At 50.2% G+C, this 21,562-nt stretch overlaps 1 protein-coding gene across 1 annotated transcript in view; it reads left to right on the plus strand.

Annotated features, from left to right (window-relative positions):
- EPHB1 (EPH receptor B1) overlaps positions 1–21,562 on the plus strand; it is a 44,169-nt gene that overhangs the window by 3,231 nt on the left and 19,376 nt on the right. Inside the window, exons 2-4 of the mRNA XM_015871222.1 lie at positions 11,395–11,459; positions 13,019–13,700; positions 19,720–19,875. Of these exons, the coding sequence (XP_015726708.1) occupies positions 11,395–11,459; positions 13,019–13,700; positions 19,720–19,875 (903 nt within the window). The remainder of the gene's footprint in view (positions 1–11,394; positions 11,460–13,018; positions 13,701–19,719; positions 19,876–21,562) is intronic.

The following is a 21,562-nucleotide window of genomic DNA, read 5'->3' on the forward strand; positions in this document are numbered from 1 at the left end:
GGGGGGGGAAGCACCAAAGTATTAAGGTTTTTAATTTATTTACTTAGATATTTTGATTTGGAAATAACTATGCTGAGTAATTAAGGGCTCAGAAGGCCTCAGGTATGTGCTTGTTAGTGCAGCGAGAGAAGCTTTTAATATCTGGGGAGGCATCCAGGCAGCATTGCCGGCATTCAGAGCTGATTAAGCTGTAATTTATGTTGCAGCAAGGTAAAGTGGTTGCTGGGAACAGGCAAGAGGTTGTGGAAATCCTTGTTTTTAGGCCATTTCCTCTCATGTGAGCAGGGGCTCTGTCACCCATTGTTTAGGCTTTTTTGTTTCCAGAATATGGAATCCTGCTCTTCTCTCAGCCACACCACCAGCATCTCAGACACCCAGGGTTTGGTTACTCAGACCCCTCTTGCTTTGCTTTGAGGTTTTGGTGTCTGTGCCCAGCTCTATTTTGATTAATTTCCCCCTTCCTGTGAGGAGCATCCAGTTGGAGCCCCGCAGCAGGCCTGGGCCTTTACCCACAGGCCATGCCCCTCTGCTAGAAACACATACTGCGTCTGCCCCTTCCTGCTGGTGCCGAACCATCTGCTTCCCTCAGGGACTGATGTTTTACAGAGGATTTATTTTATTTTCTTATATTTTTTGTTCTACAGTCAGCTGCAGGGCTTTGACTGGAAGCCCCCTGCAAGGCCTGGTTGGGGTGGTTGCATTGACTCACTGCCATCTTTAAGGGTCCTGTTAATTTGGGGGTAATTGCTTCTGGCTTGAAAGATATCCAGTCACTGTGGAGGAGTTGGATGGGTGTGAATTGCATCTTCCCCTGGAAAACGTGGAGCACGGAGAAAGAAAGGTTGAAAAGGGAATGTTGCATTTAAGGTGTGTGGGGAAAGGGATTGAATACAGGCCTTCAGCTGTGGGAGGCTGATGGGTGGTTTTGTTTTATGTATATATATATTTTTAAGCTTTCCAATTGGAACTGGTGTCTGTATCTTGGGCCAGGCGAGAGGCTGAACCTTCTGGGAAAGCTGAATATTTGGGAAGTCCTCTTTGTGATTGAGGAGGGACTCCTGCCCCTGTGGCCTAGAGGGCATCCTCAGGGGACGTGGGCTTCTAGTCCCATTGGCCTCATAGGACCTGAGCTTCTCCAATCTAATATTCCCTGAATCCACCTGGAGTTGCTATCTAACACAGAAGTATCTTTAGGAGCCAGAGGTCAGGCAAACTCGAAGCAATGGCTTCAATTTTATAAGTCTTCTGAAACAGGAGGATGTGATGGAAATCAAGCATGTGGACAGAGGAGCAATGGGATATTTCCAGAGAGCTCCTTGAGGCTTCAGCTGTGCTTTTAATTTGAAACAAATGTGTTGGAAATGAACAAAATTCAGCTTTTCAAGATTACCAGAACAGCTGGCTGTGTTGCCAGAAGTACTGTGTGATACACTGTTTTCAAGCAGCAGAAGGCCTCTGTGCAGCAACTCAGAGGAGCCTTGACCACTGCTGTGTGGCTGCTCAGCCCCTCCATTAATTGTTTTTGAAGTGATGAGTGTCTTTACATCCCTCCTTCAGTGCTGGAAATCATGGGCTGAAGAGGAGCCTGGGGCTACAGAGCCTCACCATATCCTGAGCAAAACCCTGCATGCCTGTGGTGAAGCTGCCCATTAGTTTTGTGCATGTGGATAAGTCCAGCGAGGAGATTTAGGTTGGATATGAGGATGAATTCCTCCATGGAAGGGGCGATTAGGCATTGAAATGAGCTGCTCAGGGAGGTGGTGAAGTCCCTGTGCCTGGAGGTATCTAAGAGATGTGTGCACGTGATTCAGTGATGGGATTCTGTAGGTCTGATTTGGTGGTGGAGCTGATGATCCTGAAAGGCTTTTCTGAGCTGTGCCTTTTGCTGTTCAAGCCTTTATACTTGCAGATCGAACTCTGCTGAACTCCTCAGGCTTTTGGTGGATGAGCTGCAGTGTGCAATGAGCTGGCTCTTGCTGTGCCATGCGGTTGGTGCAACCTTCTTCTGTGTCCAGGAGTATATTGTCTGCTCCTGTTAGCTTGGAGATGCAGGTTCTGGCCATGGTAGGCAGTTGCTGGTGGGATCTGCAAGGTCATGAGCTAGTTGTATTCTATCACTGTCTAAAAATTGGCTTTTATTATTCCTCCCTACACCACACTTGGGTTATTACCGAGGCGGGAGGCTGCTGCACTGAAAGGCTGGCTCTCTAGCCTGCTGGAGGCTACAAAAAGACGCTCATTAACTTCAACAGCCTTCAATGGAGGCTGGAGGAAAAGGGCTGCTTTGAGGAGGCCGCTGCTGCGGGCACCCTCCTGCTCTGCCTTTGTGAGCCCTGCCTGGTGTGGAAGAGCAGCGTGCCAGGGCTGGGCTGTGTGCACAGGGCTGGCCAGCCCCTGTTCCTTCTAATAGGGATGGGAAACTTGTGCTTTTACATCTGTCTGCTCGTCAAAGCAGCTGCTCCAAGCGCCTCACATCCCCATGGGATGCATCCTTGATCCTGCATCAAAGCTGCAGACAGGTTGCAGGGTTTTGGTGCTTCCTAATAGGGAGTAACTCCTGTGCCACAGCGAGTCTGTCTGTATTCAGGTGCAGATATAATGTGATGGAGTGCAGGGATCCTCACAGTGCTGCACCAGCAGCCCCAAAACTGGGGTGGGTGTGCTCTGGATGCTGATGGTGAGCTGTTCTCAAAGCGTGACCAAAGCTTTCATCCCGAAGCATGTAGGGATGATGCAAGCAGTGATGCTGATGTTACTGGAAGTAACTGATACTGATTAACTGGAAGTTAATAAAGGGAAAAGTCCATTCCCATGCCAGCATCTCTGATGATAGCACACCAAATGAAACAGGGACCTTCTCCACCAGGCTGGCTTGGGTTGCTTCCAAACACAGCTTGAATCTGCAACCTGGTGCATTTTGGAGGTAGTTTGCTGCAATAATGTGTTTTTATTTATTTATTTAAAGTCTTGAAACGTTCAGGGGGAGACTGTGATGCCTCAGAAACACTTTAAGTATTCCTAATAGGTTACCTTGAAAGCTTCCATAAGTCTTGAATGAATCCAAGTGCAAATGTTTATAATGCAACACCCACACAGACTAGGAGAGACATTTTACGAAGGCGAGAGAGTCAGAAAACAATAATAATAAACCATCTTTTATGAAGTTGGTGAGAAACTTATAAACTAGGTGAAGTTTTACAGCATATGAAGTTGATAGAAGTTGTAAGCTTGAATTCCCAGGCTGGTTCTCATGTCTTGCTCTTTATTACCTGAGATACCATGCTCTGTTTTTAATAGTTCGCTTTGTCTGGGTGTGCGTGTCTTTGTCTTCTTAAATGAGCCTTACAGTCAGACTTTCACCTATCCCAAAGTCTTCAGTCCTCCATCCCAAATATAACTGAAATTATAGATGATCCAGAAAGGGAGAAGAAATTGGGCTGCTTCTGGCGTGGTGCATGAAGCAAGCTTACGATCTTTGAGTAAGGGCTTTGTCCTGAAGCTGTTGGCCTACCTCCTTCCTGATGGAGCACCTGACATCAGAGGGGAAGGCTTCTGCACCAGCACGTCACCCACAATGTGCAGGGTAGGTGTGAATGCACTGCCTGTTGCTCGAGTGAATTCCCCAGCACCTGTGGGGCTTTGCTCTTGCACCATGCCATGCTCACAGGGTTTCAAGGTTGGCCTGTGTGCCTCAGTGCTCCCTCTGACAAGGGTTCTTTATTGCAGCAGCAACCTGGGGCTGTTACTCGGCTGCCTGGGCCTTTCCTTAGTGATTGTGGCTGTCGTTAGTAACTTTGGTCTTTTTGTTCCCTTGCCTGTGCTCTGGAAAGCCTTCAGGGGTTGTTTAAGAGGAAAGGGGCTGGGGAGCATGTAGCTTTTTGTGTTATTATTATTATATATTATTATAATTAAAACATATTTTTAGCAGCTGAAACCCAAGCCCGTCTGGGTATTTATACAGCAAGATGTTTTGGATGAGGAATAGGCCAAGACAGTCACGTGGCCGGGGCCAACGTGAAACAAAAGAATCCATTTATTATCCAGGCAGGAAATTTGTTCTTCTGGATGCTGTAGCTGCAGACATAATGATTTCATTTCCTTTGGTTCACCCAGATTAATGGCTTGCGCTCTTTTGTTTGCGTGCCTGTGTTATTTCTGCAACGCGGTTCCCCCCAGCCTGTGCCTGCACGTGTGAGTGCTGTGTCCCCTGTCCTTCGTCTGGCTGGGGGGCTGCAGAGCTCCTTGGGGTGCAGGGTGTGGGGCAGGAGCTTGCTGGGGCTCCTGGTGCCATGGGGCCCATTTGTGCAATGATCCCACAGCAGGTCTGCCTCGAGGGCTGAGCTTCTGGATTGGAAATGGTGGTTCTTTGAAACTGGGAGCAAATGGAGGTTTTTATAAGGAGTGCAGGTGTTGGGAAGAGCTTGTATGGTCACTCTATGGAGCACGTCCTCTCCTTGACCCATGTTTATGGGTGTGCTCTTGGAAACCTCCAGCTTGGCACACCCAAAGGATCGGAAGGAGATGCATTTCCGCTCCTCAGGGGCCAGGATGGGGTGTGGGGACACAATCGTGGCTCACTCTGGTGGGGGTCCGTGCCATTGCTGGCTCCTATTGAGCATCTCCTGCCCGTGGATCCCAGCAGGGAGCTGCTGGTGCTGCTGCAGGCTCTGTCAGAGCCACGGGCTGCTTTTCCATGCGGACACTACAAGATTAGCAGAAGCTTTAATTACTCCCTCTTGCTTTTTGAGTGTTTGCCTTTTGAAAGCCATGTGACAGGCAAACAATGCCTCTGCATTGTTATCGCTCGAGCAGTCTTCGCGGGGGTTTGGCACAGAGCTTTTCACTTACTGTTGGAAGTGCAGTTTGTAACGCTGCTCTGGATTTATCCAGGGTGACCCAGTGGGGTTTGCGCACTAGTGTGCGTGGGGCTGAAGTTGGGTGTGTAGTTGGCAAAGGTTCAGGAAGCATCCTACTGCCTTTATGCCCAGCTCTTCCTTCAGTGTTTGTGCCATCTGTCCTAGATAGGGGTGGAGAGAAGTAGTTCTGCCCTCCAAGAGGAGGTTTCCCCCATTGATAGGGGCTATCACAGGGCTCCCATGGGCACATGTGCCCATCCTTGTCCCACCCAGGCCTCTGCAGGGTTACCCAGGTGACAGCATCTATGAGGATGTGACAGCTCCATCGTGTAGACGGTGATGAACAGTAATGAGGCCCAGAGCACAATGTGCACTTACAGTGATTTATTTCAGCAAGGAAACCACAATCAGGGAGGATGGGTCAGTGTCATCAGCGGGAGAGGTGGTATGGAGATGAGCTTATGGGCAAATTTATCATCAGCTGACACCGCTTTAAAAATGAGCCAAGGCAGCATTGCATAAAACAGAGCCATTCCATGCCAGCCCCCTTGCCAGGACCAGGTGGGATTTCAGCCCAAGTGGTGGCAGTGTCCCTATGACCGGAGCAGGGGCTGCTTCCTCTTCCCCCCCCCTACATAGGGAAGCCCTTTGGAGGCAGCACCTCCACCTTGTCTCAGGGCTGTCCTCACTGCAGCATCCTCTCTGTGCCCTGCAATTGGTGTGGGATGGACTTAAGCATTCCCAGGGGAATGGCTTGGAGATGCTGTGTGCGGAAGCTCTGCTTTGTGGTCACACTGTTTCCTGGGTCAGGAGTTGGCCACTAGTAATGGCAATACAGAGGGACAGGGGAGCATCCCAGTAAGGGAAATGGTGTGGGGGGAAAATACCCATTCCCAGCACGCCTTGGCCTGGCTCCCGGTGTGCAGATGGCTCTCCTCCTGCCTGCTCTGCTCCAGTCTTTTCCCAGCTTGTGCTCATGCTCATGGGCTGGGGGCAGGAGTGTGTGCAGCCAGCTGGGAGCCAAGTGCTCCTCCTTCGGCCTCCTCCTCCTGGGCTTCCCAGGCCAGGAGAGCATGCAGCGCAATGCCTGGCACCAGCAGCATTGCATGAGCCTTGCATTTGAAGCCTGTCTCCTTCCTCTTACAATACATGTGGGTTTGATTGCTACGTGCTGATGGCTCATTCAGGTTTTTTTTCCATTTATGTTGCGAGTCCCCCCAGGATGAATGCTTCCTCTGCTCTGCCCCTGTGCTGCTCTTCCACTGTGCTTTTAGAGGTGAGTGCTGGCCATGCCCTGTGTTGGTCGTGGAGCTGGCATTTTCCCATAGCTTGCTACCCTGCAGAGGTGTTGGGTGGCCTTACTACCCAGGCCCAGTGCCCCTTCCAGCCCCACAGCACAGCATGAGACTGTGCAACACTGACAGTCATCTGGAAATGTTGGCCAATGTGTTGGGTTATTTACCCCATAGAGCAGCTGTCACACACGCGTACCTAAAGACTGCTCAGAGTGATAGTAACATGTTTGGGAGAGGATGTGGGATGGCAGTGGAGTGCACGCGCTGTTTTGAGCAGATCTGAAAGGTGTGGGGGGGGGGGGGGGGGGGGAGGAGAAAAGGAAAAGCTGAAGAAATGTAGCTTTTAAATAGGTTCTGCAGGGAGAAGGGGAAACAAATACTTGGTACTGGATTTATCCCCTCTTCTGACCTCGAGCTGGGGTTAGTTATGCTAACATAAGTAACGATGTCTGTGGCCATTCTGTCTTTTCATCCGTCTGCCTCTGTGTTTATAGGATATCACTTTGAAAGAAATCCCAGTTGTTCAGGAGGATGCATCCACCAGACCCGTTAGGCTCCCATACCCCTTGTGCATGAAATCTCCAACTGTGCTATTTTCCTTCTCCTTGGGGTTCCCTGCTTTCTTACAGCATGGACAGAGGTCAGTCTGCTCTCCTCATGCAGAAAGCCTTGCTTGTGTGAGCTCCCTGGAGCACCCGGTTTGTTGCTTTTGGGGGGCAGAAAACACAGGCTTGTTGGGTCTGGGATCAAAGTGCTGTGATTGTCGCGTGAGGGTTTGGAAAGCACTCCATCAGCCCTGTGCAGGGAGAAGATGGAGAGGCTGCAGGCTGTGTGTTCTGAGTGCTGCATCCCTGGTGCACTGTGCTGTGCCTGCAGCTACCCGCTGCTGTTAATCGCAGCAGCCCCTCTTGCTGATTTATTGTCTCAAACCAGTGAAAAGCAGCGGCTTGATCACTATCCCCTGAGAACCCAGCAAAGGCTTTGGGCAGAGCAGTCAGTGAGGCCGGTGTGGGGGAGCTCTCAGCATTCGGCTCGTCCTTGTCTCCTGCAGGGTGCTGTGTTTCCACATGAGCACGAGTGATCTGGGTGCTGGGTACTGATTGCTTTGGGGCTGTGCGTGCCCCAGCCAGCTGGTTTGCACCCAGGAACCCCAATGGTGTGCACGAAGCTGCTGCACCCAGCTCCTGGTGTGGCAAGGGGTGGGTGCCCTCTAGCTCCTGACCAACGGCTGTATCTTCTTGGGGTGGTTCTCGTGTGCATGGATTTAGGTTTAACTCTGCCTTGGCACAGAGCTCTCCATAGGCAGGGCTATGTGTGCCCTGGAGCTGTGCTGGAAGCTGGCTTGTTTCTCATGGGACATCTGCTGCAGTGCTCCCCCAGAGGGCTTTACCTCTACCACCTGTGCATAGAAAAATCCATCCTGCAAGCCAGCCAGCCCCTCCTTGTCACTGAGCTGTATCTTGCACTGGGGGGTGCTGCTTCTCCAGAGCAGTCCCACAGCCTTTGGGAGCCCCTGCCCTTTGTAGGACAGCTGAGTTCCTCTTCCATGCCTTCTGGAGAAGGAAACGAGCGGCTGCCAAGCTCGACATATGGTGATTTTTGGGGCAGGCTGGTGGAGTTCAGTGATGCTTGTTGGCAACTCAGCCTCGAGAAAGCAAAGATGACAATTTAAATGCGTAGTGACATTGTTCTGGAAGATGTCTTCCTGAAAGATAGCCTTGTCATCTTACAGTGCTGAATCCTTCCCCTGGAGGTGGGAAAGCTGAGCTCTTTGAGGTGCCTGGGTCTGTCCTGAATCCCATGTAATTCACCAAAGTGCTGTGTCAGCCCGTGGTGCCTTTTGGGTTGCAAAACACATCTGTGATTACCAATAAATACCTCCATGAGCTTCTAAAGTGTGAGCTATTCTGTGTGTGTAGTGTGAGCATTCTGTGCACCTGGGTGTAACTGTGGGCTGTGTGGTACTGCAAACCTGCTTCATCACCGTGGGTACACATGAGCTGTGTGTGTCTGGAGCACATTGAGTTGCCTGTAACATGCTGTTTTCAGGCCTCCCGTGGCCTTTGATGTCTTGTGTGAGCTCAGTGGATTAAAACTTGTTCCCAAATTTCATAAAATAGGCTTATAATTTGGAAAACGAGGCACTGAAAGCACTATCTTCTTTCTCTTATCTCTGTATTTGATTTGGTCCCTTTTGTCTTTTTTCACTATGATGTGTACCTTTTTTTTCCCCTCTTTTTGTAATTTTCTGCTGCTTCCTTCCCTCTCTCTTATCTCTCCCTCTGCAGTTCTCTCCCTGTTTCTCTCTGTTCCTCCCTCCCCTGTGCAATCTATTTGCAGGCAGGTTGTCTCTTTGATTTACTGTGTCTCTCCTCGGTGGGATTATGATGAATGGTTTGTGTGGCTGCGGCAGAGCTGGCCTGGCACTGTGTGTTTGCACAGGGTCAAACACCTTTAGAGCAGGAAAATCACAGGAAGGTACGTGGGGGACCTTGATGCTGCCAGCCCTACTGCTTTTGCCCCCACCTGTATATGTGTAAAATTCCATCCCCAAGTGCTGCTTTTTGGCCTCCATAGGTCTACAGAGCTGAGGCTCGTCATGTAGCTACTCCTCTCAGAAAGGTCCATTGCGAAGCTCTGAGGTTTCAATGTTCCCATTCACAGCAATGGGCAGGGGAGCATCCTGCTGCCTTGTTTTTTGTTGTTTAGTACATCCTCTGCGATCTGAACTCGGTTTGTTATTCTAGGGATAATCCTTCATAATGAATCTGCGGGAGATTGATGGGGGATAGCTCGTTATACACTTCCAGAACGGTTTCACTGTAATTCTCTAGCAGCAAAATGCACCATTAAAGGCAGAGAGCCATGGGAATGATGGGACATAATTAGTTGTTGCTGTAATATTTTTGATTGAAAGTGTATAGATACTGCAAGCAGCTCTTTCAGAAACAGGGGCTCTTAAGGAATGTGAAGAGAATTCACATTCTCCTCCAGTAGGAGGGGGTGATCCTGCTCTTCTCCTACCTGCCTCTCTGGCACTGACACAGAGACAGAAGTGTCCTGTGTTGAGATCCAGATGTGTGCAGAGCAGCTTGCACATCTGGCCTGCTCCTGCTTTGCTGTTGCTTTATGGGAAGTGTAAGATATGTGGAAGTTTCTTGCACCCTTGGAGCGTCATGGCCAGGAGCAGGGGCTGCCATGGACATGGGGAGCAACCTGAAATGGCCTGGGTGAGCCCCTGGTGTAGGTTTGAGCTCCAGGTCTCTGTGTGTGGAGTACAGAGGGTGCTTGTAGGACTCCTTTCCCTACTGACATTAAGAAGCTTAATCTGGGCTGTGAGCAGATCAGGACTGGCAATAGCAGCCGTGCTGTGGCCACAGGAAGGCAGAGCTGTGGCACTGTCTAGTTGGTGCTGGTCTCTGCAGTAAAGATTCTAGGTTTGTTTTCCTGTTGCTCCCTTTTGCAGTGCCACCAGCTTGGGGCAAACCATCCCCAGTAGCAGCCTTGGGCTGATTGTGCTGATGCTCTCAGAGGAAAGGGTGCAGAGAGAAAACTGCTGCCTGCTCTGGGACCTTCTCTCACCCCGTGTTTCTTATTCCCCCATTGTTTGAGTGATGCTCCTCTGAGCCCACTGTGGATGCCACCTTGGTCCCTGCCTGCTGGGGACACACTGGTACCGCTGCAGATGGACCTGCTCCGCTCAGTGAGGATGTTCCTGCATGCTAATTGCTGGCATCCTTACTTGTTACGAGTGTAATTGTGAGTAGATGTTTGTTTTTGTATTGATAATTAGGGACTGGAACAGATGGTGGAGGCTTAGTTTAAAGTAATGTGTCCATTAAAGAAAACCTACTGTATACAGCGCAAGATTCTTCACTCAGAGAAAGCTCTACTTTCCACAGCAAAGCTCAGCTTCTCCCTAAGGAGGGCTTTGGCTGGGCATGAAAACTCATGTCCCTGCCCACTGACGCCTCTCCAAGCCCTTGTGTTTAGCTTCCTCCCAGGGCACTGCTCGGGATCAGGCAGCCCTGGAGCATCACACTTGGGTGGGAGCAGCTCCTCACTTTGGGAGCCGACAGTGTTTCACTGGGCTTGGTGCATCAGATGGGCTGCTGCAGCTGAACAGGGCTATTTCTGCTCTGGGTGGCTCTGACTGAGATGGAGTGGCATCAGCTGGACCCAGAGTTGCCTCCAGCCTCATCCACTTGGTGGCTGTGTGGTCAGCCTTGGGGTTTTGGTGAGGCCAAGCTTTCCCTGAGTCTCAGTGAATGGTTTGGGGTACATATCCTTCCTTCTCTTTGCCCCAGAGAATGGCATTATAGAGAACCATAGTGGGAAGATGTGCCATCTGGAAACATGCCTAGATCACTAAGAAAAGACAGGCAAGAGCTTTTTGGTGGGGAGGCAGCTTTTTTTGATGCTGACAGGATGCATCTCTTCTCAGTGTATGTATTTCTTTCAAGTCTCCTGCTTCAGGAGCTGCTGTGTGTTACATTGTGCTGTTCCTCCCAGCTTTCTTCCTGAAATACAGAGCCTGTTTAGGGGCTGCAGGAAACACGCTCTTGTGTTTGAAGGGCTGAAGCAAGGATTAATGAGTGCTTAGGGACATGTGTGGTCATACTTACAGCAGGGGGAGAAATAATATTTGCATGGTGTGTGGCGGGGACACAAATGGGTACAAGTTGCTGGAGAGGGAGATGAGATAAGCCATGGCTGAGATGTGTTTGTATCAGCACAAAGCTGGGGGGATGTGTTTGTTGTGGTGCTGGGCTGCAAAGCAAAGGATGGGGCCGATTCCGAGCACGTTTCCTTCCCAGTTTAGCTTCAGACTCAGGAGCTGAGCAAATTAATCTGCATGTCTGCTTGCTGAAAACAAATAAATAAAACCTGGAGGATTCTTCCCATCTGTTTCTATATGTTGTTGCTCTCACTGTTATTGTTGTTACTGTTTGTTTTTGTTTTCCCCTTGTACAAGAGCAAGAAAATAAGCAGGGAAATGGCAGTTGTAATACTGTAGTACAGCTTTTCAATATCTCCCACCAAACCCACCTCTGAAAGCCTCCCAGCATGGGGTCAGCACTCCAGCACCTCCTCTGTCATTCCTATGGCTGAAATCATCCTGCCAAATTACAGCTGCCAAGCTCCACGTGTAACCCATCTCATCGTGGGTTCGGGTTCGTGTAGGTGGTGATGCCACAAAGCACAGCGTCCTCCTTCATGTTCTTCCTCTTGTGTTTCCCCAGAAACCCTGATGGACACACGGACGGCGACGGCCGAGCTGGGCTGGACTGCCAACCCTCCGTCAGGGGTAAGTTATCCCACATCCAACCACACACAGAGCTGATGAGATCTGTGTGTGTCGCTCCCTTCCCTGCTGCCCATCCAGCATGCTCCTCCCCATCCTCCTGCTTGCACCTCCCCTCTCCTATACCACAAAGCTTGTAATTAGGAAACATTAGCAGGCTCAAAACAGCTTTCATACCTGGAACATCATCCATAATTGCACTCAGCAGTGCTCTTCCTGGCTATTAATGTCACTTTTATGAAGTAATGAGGAACAAAACACCCAGAGGCACTTAAAACATCTTTTTTATATAATACGAGTCTTTGAGGGATGGAAGCATAAAATAACCTGACTCACATTCTACTGACAGAAAAAGTGATAGACAAAGACGGGTGCAGACAGGGAGGGAGCGGTGGGTGGTAGGAGTGATGGAGAGGCACCGTGGAGCCCCAGGCACAGCATTGGTTGGCTTGGCTGACTGGTTCCTTTGCTACCCAAAACCACGGCTGGCCAGCTGTGCTGCCAGTGGTCATGGGGTGCTGTGGTTTTACAGCTTTGCAAGCATCCAGTGTGAAATTTGGACAAAGCTGAGTGATGAAAGAGCTCTGCACGCAGTGAAATACCTGCATGCGTACAGCAGTAGATGTACAGGTGTGTAATTAAATGAGTGCTTACAACCTTACTCTCCATCCTTCTGTTGGTTTCACACAATAAGCCTCCCTAAGCTTATAGGGAAGGGGTGGGGACCTCTCTCCCTGATCTCCTGCCTATCCTGACCCCAGGGATTCTGCAGCCTTAGTTGGGATGTCAGGTGTCCCTTGGTGGCGGCAGCAAACTCTGTGTGCTCCTGCTGCTCTGCTGCCAGCAGAGTAATGCCTGGGGAAGCTGAGGAGGGCTGGGAGAGGTAAAAAGGGCGAAGGCTGTAACATTGGAGGGTTGGCTTGGTTTACTCACAAGTGCTGCTGCTGCTGCCTCACCCCCAGAAATTATGCCCAGTATCAACATGCTGCTTAAAGATTACCATGTAAGTAATGCTGTTATGAAGAGACTGTAAACATGGATTAGTGAAAATGAATGGATTACGAGGTTGTAAATCTGTCTGTAGGACACTAATGCCATCATATGCTGTTCACAGTTTGCTGCTGTCCCTTGATTGAAATTGTAGCCTAGATTATATTAATATTCTTCTCTAAATCAAGCCATGAATCCGTATTCTTTCTCTTTGCTGTGATGTGCTTTGGGACTGTTTTGGTGCTTTCTTTGGCCAGGGGAAGCAGTCCCATTGTGCTGTGGGAGCCTGAGGTCAGGCATGCTCATCAGCCCCCACACCGACTTGGTCACTGACATAGATGTAACCTCTTGTATTGCTTTCCTTCATGTCTTCAGCTGCCTAGTCTGTCTTTCTTTCCTTTGTTGCATCTCCTCATGACGTGCTACCAAGTGACCTCCAAAGGCCCCTTCTAGTTTTAGCTATTCCTTGGCTTTTTTGCCTCCTTTCAGGACAGCCCTGTTGCACATGGGGTGACCGCCACCTCCAGTGCCCTTATCTCCTTCTCATGACCTCTCTTTACTCCTTTGTCTAGTGGGAAGAAGTGAGTGGCTACGACGAGAACCTGAACACCATCCGTACGTACCAGGTGTGCAACGTCTTCGAGCCAAACCAGAACAACTGGCTCCTCACCACCTTCATCAACCGGCGCGGAGCCCACCGCATCTACACCGAGATGCGCTTCTCTGTTCGGGACTGCAGCAGCCTCCCCAACGTCCCTGGCTCCTGCAAGGAGACATTCAACCTCTACTACTATGAGACAGACTCTGTCATTGCCACTAAGAAGTCGGCCTTCTGGACGGAGGCACCCTACCTCAAAGTGGACACCATTGCTGCTGACGAGAGCTTCTCCCAGGTGGACTTTGGTGGCAGGTTGATGAAGGTGAACACAGAAGTGAGAAGTTTTGGGCCCCTGACCCGTAATGGCTTTTACCTGGCTTTTCAGGACTACGGGGCTTGCATGTCTCTGCTCTCCGTCAGGGTTTTCTTCAAGAAGTGCCCAAGCGTGGTGCAGAACTTTGCTATCTTCCCTGAGACCATGACAGGGGCAGAGAGCACCTCTCTGGTGACTGCACGGGGCACCTGCATCCCCAATGCAGAGGAGGTGGATGTGCCCATCAAGCTGTACTGCAATGGGGATGGGGAGTGGATGGTACCCATAGGTCGCTGCACGTGCAAGGCTGGTTATGAGCCGGAAAACAATGTGGCTTGCAAAGGTAAGGCTAGGGTTGCTTTGCCGGGAGTTTTGTGCTTCTTGAGCATTTCTACTGTGTTGTTTGTACCCAAACTAACTGCTGTGGGTGACGTCAACAGTGTGGGGCTCCAGAAAGTCTTGTCACAGAGCAGTTTTGTTTTAGGGGCTGAGGTGGTGTGCAAGGTGTCACACTGAAGGCTGTCAGGCTGCTTTCCAGGTGATGTGTGTTTCACTCTGGTGCTCCTGATCTGCGGTCACCAGTGTCCTTTTAGGGAAGCGTTAATTTTCTTCTTCCCAAGTCTGAATCTATCCTGACTGCCTTTGGCTCATGGCTTTGATCTTCCTGCTGGGAGCACAGCTTTGGAGCAGAGCCTGCCATATATCCCACACACTGTTGTGATGCAATGTACAGCAAAAATGGTAGGAATAGAGTGGAAACCCACAGCCCTGGGATGCTTGTAGTGTGCCAAGTTCAACCTGCAGCCTCGCTGTGCTCTCCAGCCAGCAGCAGTGCTTGCAAAACTCAGTGTAAGTCTCTGCTGTGGCTTGCAGTGTGTTGAGGACACAGGCACCCACTCACTGCCGCAGTGATTTGCTGCCTTCAAAGGGTGATACTCGCTGGCAGAGCCGCTTTCATCTCCTCGTTATTTCCCAAGCAGAGCTGCAAGAGCCAGGCAGCTGTCCCCAGCCTGAGTGCTACACTGCTGCTCTGCTTCTGGGTAGTAATTGGCTTTATATTTTTGCTGTTTTTTTGGGTTCCCCCAACCACGCTGCCAATGTGCAGCTGCCAGGTTATAAATATGGAAACGGTGCTCGCTGCTTGTCATCTCCTTTTGCAGTTCTGATGAATATTTCCCAAATAACGTTGGAGGATTTTTTTTGCCTATTACTGTTACGCACTGCCCTTGCCATCTCCTCTCCTAAAATGTGGTTCTTTGCCTTGCTTGGAAGCAGGGGAGCAGGGGATGCATGAGAAGCCAATTCCATTTCAGTAGTGCTTTTTGAATGGCTTCTGGAACAGTTGAAAGCAGGAGGGGCTGGGAGACAGGAGTTCAAAGGCAGCTGTGAAAAGGATTTAAAAGCCACAGGGTAATAGGGCTGGTTTGCTGAGGGAAGGGGTCAGACGCTGGCCCCAGAATGCTGGTGGCAGTGTCTGGTGTCCCCAGTCACTGCTGCAGAAGGACTAGTCAAGGCTGGGATGGTGAATGAGACCTGTAGGTCTGAAGGTTCTGTGGTATGCTGGTAAGGAACAGCAAGCCCATAGATAAGCCAGCCCTGACTAGAAGACCAGCGAAACCAGTCCTAAGAGCTGCCAGTTGGCCATGATTGGGTAATAATCTTAGTTTGGGTTGACCTCGAGTGGCAACCCTGCCAAATAGCAGGGGATTAGAATTGGATGATCTTAAAGATCCCTTCAAACCCAAGGCATTATATGATTCCATGATTCCCAGTGTCTTGTATGCATCCTTCAGCCAGCAAGCTCCTCCTTGACTCCATGTCCCTTGGAGACCACAGGGGAAGATCTCAGCCTGCTGCTGCCTTTTTCAAGTGTTGGGTGGGCAGGAACTGGTATATAATAACTGGTACATATCATCTGGGAGTGATCATTTGATAGGTTTCTTGTTGGGTTTGTGTGGTGGGGTGACACTGGTTGGGGTTGGGGACCCACCCCTTGCTCTGGGAATCTGTATCCTTCAGCACGACTGCTTGTTGCTGGGCCAGGTTTGGGACTGTGCCTCGTGTTGGGTGAACATCATCTCCTGTGTGCAACTCCCAGGAGGCTGCTGACATCTGCTTGAAGCCTTCGTCAACCTGAGCAGCCAAGATGAGCTGCTTAATGAGCCCAGGGGAATTGTCACAGAAAAATATATGGTATTTTAAGACTGTGAAAATGGGCTTAATTCCTGAGAGAGGAGGGAGGGAGGGGGAAAAGAGGGTTGAATTGTTGAGCTCTCTCTCCCTGATCTCATCCCTCCTTCCATGGGTGTGGAGGCAATGCTGTGTGGGGCTTTGGAATGGAGAAGCTTGGTGCCACCTGGGATTCATTGATGCTGGTTGTTTATTCCCAACCCCAAGTGCTGACCAGGGGGCCTGGCTGTCCCATTGAGGTAGGTTTCCTAGCTGGATGGTGTAGCTCTATCCCCAGAGCCCAGGCAGTGCCTTTCACTGGGCATCTCACTCCTGGCTTTTCCCAGCCTCTGGTTGATGCAGAGCAGTGGCTGCTGCTGCTGCATCCCTAATGAATAATGCATCAATTGCGCTGGCCTCAGCACCATTTGGTGGATATTGAACCATCCATCTCGCTTGGCCGTGCTGCACAGTTTGGGACACAATGCATCACTGCACTATGGGGAGGTGGGATCAGGGGTGTGACTGGTGTGAGCATATAAGGTATGGTTTGCGTTTGTTCCCAAAAGAGAATCAGCAAAGCCTTTCTCTGCTTGTGTTTCACCCTGGATCCTAAGGCTGACGAGCTGCTGGGAAGCATTGTTGGTTGGGAACAGGGCGGTGTTGCCTTCGTAAAGGAAACAGGCTGAAAGGAAGCAGCTTTGTGCCAAATCTTGCATTTCTAAAAGCAGATGATGAGCTGAGTGAGCAGGTCTGTTGCTTCTCAGGCTTTTTCTTCTTTAATTATACCCCCTCTCTTTGTCTCCACTGCTCCCAACCCTGGCTGTGTGGTGTCCCAGCAGGTAGGGTTGTGGCAGTGGCAGAGGGGACATGCAATTGGATGGGTGACCTTAGGGCAGGGGTCTGCCCAAAAGCCCTTTGCTCCCTTTAGATCCCTGCCCACTGCTGGATGGAACAGGCACAGGTGCTGCCAGCTGAGAAGGGACGTCCCTCAGGCACTGGGGAAAGACGGGGGAAAAATAATTAAAAAAAGCTAATTTTCCCAAAGTTCTGCCTTAATGAAGACATCCATTCACAGCTGTGCTAATTTCATAAGGAAACATCCACGAAAAGCCGTGTTAATTTCCACCCCCTCCAAATGAATGTGATGGAGGTGTTAATTAGTTGTTATGAGCCCAGAGGCTCTCCATGTGTTCCCTACCCTGTGTGAATGCCCCTTGGAGCTGGCAGGGCTGGGCCATAGGGGCTCAGGGCAGCTTGGTTGCTCTGTGCTGTGCACGTGGGCTTTTCCTCTCCTCCAGCACAACTGCTCATACATTCCCCCATTTTCACAATGAGGACTTTTGAGTGTTCTATTGATTTTTCAACTTAAAAGAGGCAGAAAAAGCTCACATTGATTTTCTTATTTTTCTTATTATTTTTTTTCTTTTTCCCCCCCAAGGATCTTTTCAAGAGCCTATTTACAAACAGGGAATAGCCCTGCCTCCCAAGCTGCCTTTGTCACACTGTGCTCACACGTAGGCTGAGCTGCAGCGTGGTCCTGCGGGAGCTGGGATTGTTCTTGGGACAATGGCCGGGCAGTGAGGAAGAGTGGGGTCCAGCCTTGTGTCCGGCCCTGCATTGTTCCCTGCTGACGTTTGCCAACAGCCAGCACCTGGTCCAACTGGTGACTCATTCCCGAGAGCTTGGAAATCTTTCTGTGACTTTTTAACCTTGTATAAAACTGTTTTCTTTTGGCTTCTTGGAGGATGCGCGATGGGGTGATGCTGTCGGTCCCCCTGGCATCAGGAGGAGGATAATAGCAGCTCAGCCCAGCAGTATTCACAAGCAGTTTTCGAGCCTGTTTGGTGCTTTTGCTTTTTCTCTTTTCCTTCATTTCCCATTTCTATCTGGCAGTGGAGCCAAAGTGCCATAGGAAAGCACTGTTCAGGGTTGCTTTGGCAGCCTTGCTGTTATGTGACTGTCTGCTGCGGGGTCAGGACCTCTGCGCTCGTGGGGTGGATGGAGGGAGATGGATCCATCCCAACTGAAAGCAGTGGTGGTTCTGTGTGTCCTGGTGATGTGAATATGGCCATGTGGCCTGAGCCTTCCACCGTCCCCCATTCCGGTGTGCCACATCCATCACAGCATCAGCACTAATGAGGAACCACTCCAGATGTAATTAATAAGCACTTGATGTTGTCTAGATTGAGGGCTACTGTGTGGTGTGAGCTGGATGGGGGAGGCAGGAGGCTCTTAATGAGCTCCCAGCAGGAGGGAAATGCTTCTTACCTGCTTGGGGCTCCAGCATCACTGGGGTGATGCCACCACCACAGGGTGCTCCTGATCCTCCTCCTAAAGGGTGTGCTGGGGGTGTTGGCTCAGCCAAAGCAGGGAATTAGGAGGGAGAAAAAGGTGAGAAGTTCACCAGGGCCTGCTTGCAACGTTAAATATTGGCATTTCTTTTGGGTTTGGAACAGGTTTCTGCATCCCCATCTGCTTCTTGTTTCTGCAACAACTTTTTCCCGTTGGGGTTCTTCCCTTTGGGACTGGCTTTGGTAACTTGTGTCAATGCAATGAGGCAAGTGCTGAGCTCTCAGTCTGCATCATGTGCTTGGGAAACAGTGTGAATTGGGATGGTTTAAGGCAAATTGAGAGGGCTTTGTCTTGCCATGGGTTCCTCCCATGGCCAAGGACCAGAATGACGGCAAGTACAAGGATACTTTTATAGCATCTTTCACCCTCCTTTTTTCCAGGGTTTTCAGGAAGGGGGAAAATCACCCCAACTACTCTTCCTGCAGCCTTTGTGTGCAATGAGCATGCATTGATAATAGGGGAAGCCATGCCCCACGGATTCCAGAGCCCTGGGAAGTCCAAAATGTGGGTTAGGCATCTGCATAAGGAGCTGGGCCAGCCCCAGAAGGGGTAAGCCTTGGGAGGCTGGGGCAGGCAGCAGGCTGAGCCATGGGGGTTATAGGCAAGCCTGTTGTAATTACAGGAGAGCAGTGCTAATTGGTAATAGTGATAATTAAGGGGCACGTGCTTGCAGATTACAGGAATTTGCAGAGAAGTGCAATGATAAAAGAAACCTGAGGATGCCTGCTTGCAGAGCGGACTTTGTTCCCGTGTTGTGACAAGTGACACTTGGCTTCCTTGTAATTAAAAACAAAACCCTTACACCAACCCACCAGCGTGCTTATAACAGGGGCATGCTTGTATGAAAGCGTTCCTCCCATCCACCTCCCTCACTCTGAGTTCAGTGGGACATTCTCTGATCTTTCCCAGCACACTTCTGCTGTCCCAAGGGAAAGGATGCACAACTGTGTACCATTGTATACAGAGACAGCATGGGGAGAGAGATGTGCCAGCCCTCTGTGTTGGCATTCTGGGGGTCATCTTCAGCATCTTGAAGGTCACCTTCGTGCCCTCTTTTCCTTTGTGGCACCATATGTCTGACTGTAATAGGGGTTGTGGCCCCTGTGTGCTTCTGTGGGAGGCCATGCATGGGATGCTGGGGAACAGGGATGGCCTCGTTTGATGGGGAGAAGGAAGAGTGGTATGGGACAACAGTGTGTCTCTCTGGGGTGCTTTGTCCTCTCATCAGGCACTGCTGGTGTGCCTTGGGGGGGAGGGATGGTCCCCGGAATAATCAAATTGTAAAATATTGTTTTCATTTATTCTTTTTTTTTTTTATCATCTTTTAATATCTGGTGAGACCGTGTGAGCAAGAGGCCTTCATGAGTTTTGAATGACAGGTTAAAGGGCTCCAATAAAGATTAGATGGTCCACTATCTCCCAAGGAAATTGCATCAAAGTGGTTACTCCTGCTTGCTCCTATTAATTTCCTCTTTGTGGCTGCTAGGAGATGCCTCATATCCTGATGTGGCAGGCAGGGGCTAAGAGGCACTTTCCATTATCTCAATCATCTCTGTGTTTATGAGACACTTAGTGTGGCTCTGTTGTGCCTTGTGAATGACAGCAGCCTGTTGCCACCAATGTGTGGGCTGGGTGGGGGCTGCCCAAGCTGAATGCTGAGCTTTTACTTCTAGGAACCAAAGTATAGGGTGCTCCCTGCCACAGAAATGAGTTTAGTTGGGTTTTTGAATTGTGCCAGAGGAGGCTCAGGTTGGTTATTAGGAAAAATCTCTTCTAAGAATGGTGAGGCACTCCAAAAAACATCCAGCGTAACCAGATTCTCTCTCTTCTCTCTGCAGCCTGCCCGGCTGGGACATTCAAAGCCAGTCAGGGTGCAGGGCTGTGTGCCCCATGTCCACCCAACAGCCGTTCCACTGCTGAAGCCTCTCCGCTCTGCGCCTGTCGCAATGGCTACTTTCGGGCTGACCTGGACCCACCGACGGCTGCCTGCACCAGTGAGTATTGGGGGGCTCAGACCTGCTCCTGCTGTGCAGTTTGGGATGGGGAGTGGGGTTCTGCGTAGCCATGGTGCTGTCTGTGTGCTGCCTGGGGTGCCAGCGTGGGCATCAAGCCTGAGTTCTGGTGAGGAAGGAGCCAAGGAAGAAAGGACTGCTGCTATTTGCAAACTGGTGAGAGCATGAGTGATGGCCTCAGTGCTTCCAAATTGCCCCAAAAAATCACCATGGAATAATGAGTGCATTGAGTCAGAAGCTTTAACATGAGGCCCTTATGGAACAGGCTCAGCAGAGATGCTCTCTCCGTGTGGTTTGTAGAACCATAAGCTGCTAGGGGTGCCAACCATCTCCTCCTCTGCTGTGGACGTGCATCGCTTGTGCCACAGGAGACCCAAAGCACGGAGCTTGGCAGTGACAGTGCTGTCCCCTCACCCTGTGGCTGCCTGGCCAGCTGGGTGCCTGTGGAGCTGGTTCAGTAGCTGAGGAGTTCTCATCTGCATCCCAGTTATTTTAGTCTTTAAGGTGTGTGGCTGGGACTTCCTATGCTGTATCTGATAAAAGACCTACTGGAGATGGGTTTAGTTCAGTTTATCATATGAAAACTTGATATTTTTGAAGGTGTTGGGATGCTTCCCACGTGAGCTGCACCACGTCATTCCCCATGTGCACCCAGTGGTGCTTGGCACAGTGCTGTGCTCCAGACTCAGTGTGTGTCAGTGCCTCTGTGCTGAGCTGGAACCGTGTTTGTGTGTTGTGGCTCAGGCTGGTGGAGCAGCAGTTGGCAGGCAGAAGAACTGCATCTGAACCCGTGTCTGCATTGTACCTCATTACGCTGCTGATTTACAGAGTTGCTATGCAAAGGGATTACAGTATTAAAAGAAAACCATCCGTTTGCTCATTTTTATTTCTTCTTGTTGAAGCTTAATTTTCAAACAGGGCTAATTCGAGGTGCCAGCTGTTCTCTGTCAAAGTTATTCTGTGTCATGGGAGCAAACACTTCTCTATCTTCCTTTGGTGTATTAGTTAAGTATTAAAGGGAAGTCTTCATGGTAAAGCAGTGTGATGACCTTGATCTGGGCAGCTCCAGGCAGAAAATCTTCCACTATATCTTCTCTTTTTCCAAGTTCCTTTAGAGCTCAGAACTTCAGAGGTGGAGCCTGCTGCCTTCATTGGCACTGCAGAGAGGGGTGACCATACTTGGCTTGGGTAAAAAGGCTTTTTCTCCCTTTTTCATTTATTTATCAAGGGTCAGAGTATGAGGGTGTTGCTTGTCCCTTCTGATAGTCAGGGGAAAGCTGTGCTTTAGGGCATACAGAACTCACTTCTCCTTTTCTTGCTGCTTTCCCCTCTAATCCTATTATTGGAGCTGGTTTCAAATGCATCTCCCACTACATTTCCAGCAGCCTTCCTCACGGTGAGGGGGGGAGCACAGCCCTGTTGTAGGTGGTGGTGATGGTGGCCCTGTCCCAAACGATGCTATGCAACAGCACCTCAAATCCAGCTCAGCCCTGTGGGTGAGGATGCTGCACTAGCTGATCCTCCACAACAAGCGCACTTACTCTGCTGGAGGGAAGAGGAACTAAATGGACAGGAATCTTCTGTTGGATTCAATTTTACTTACAAGGCCTCGGGTTTTTTTTTCTTGCTGTTTTAACAAAACGCTTTCATCTGCTGTATCCGTGGCAAC

This window comes from Coturnix japonica, chromosome 9, assembly GCF_001577835.2.
Source record: "Coturnix japonica isolate 7356 chromosome 9, Coturnix japonica 2.1, whole genome shotgun sequence".
NCBI lineage: Eukaryota > Metazoa > Chordata > Aves > Galliformes > Phasianidae > Coturnix > Coturnix japonica.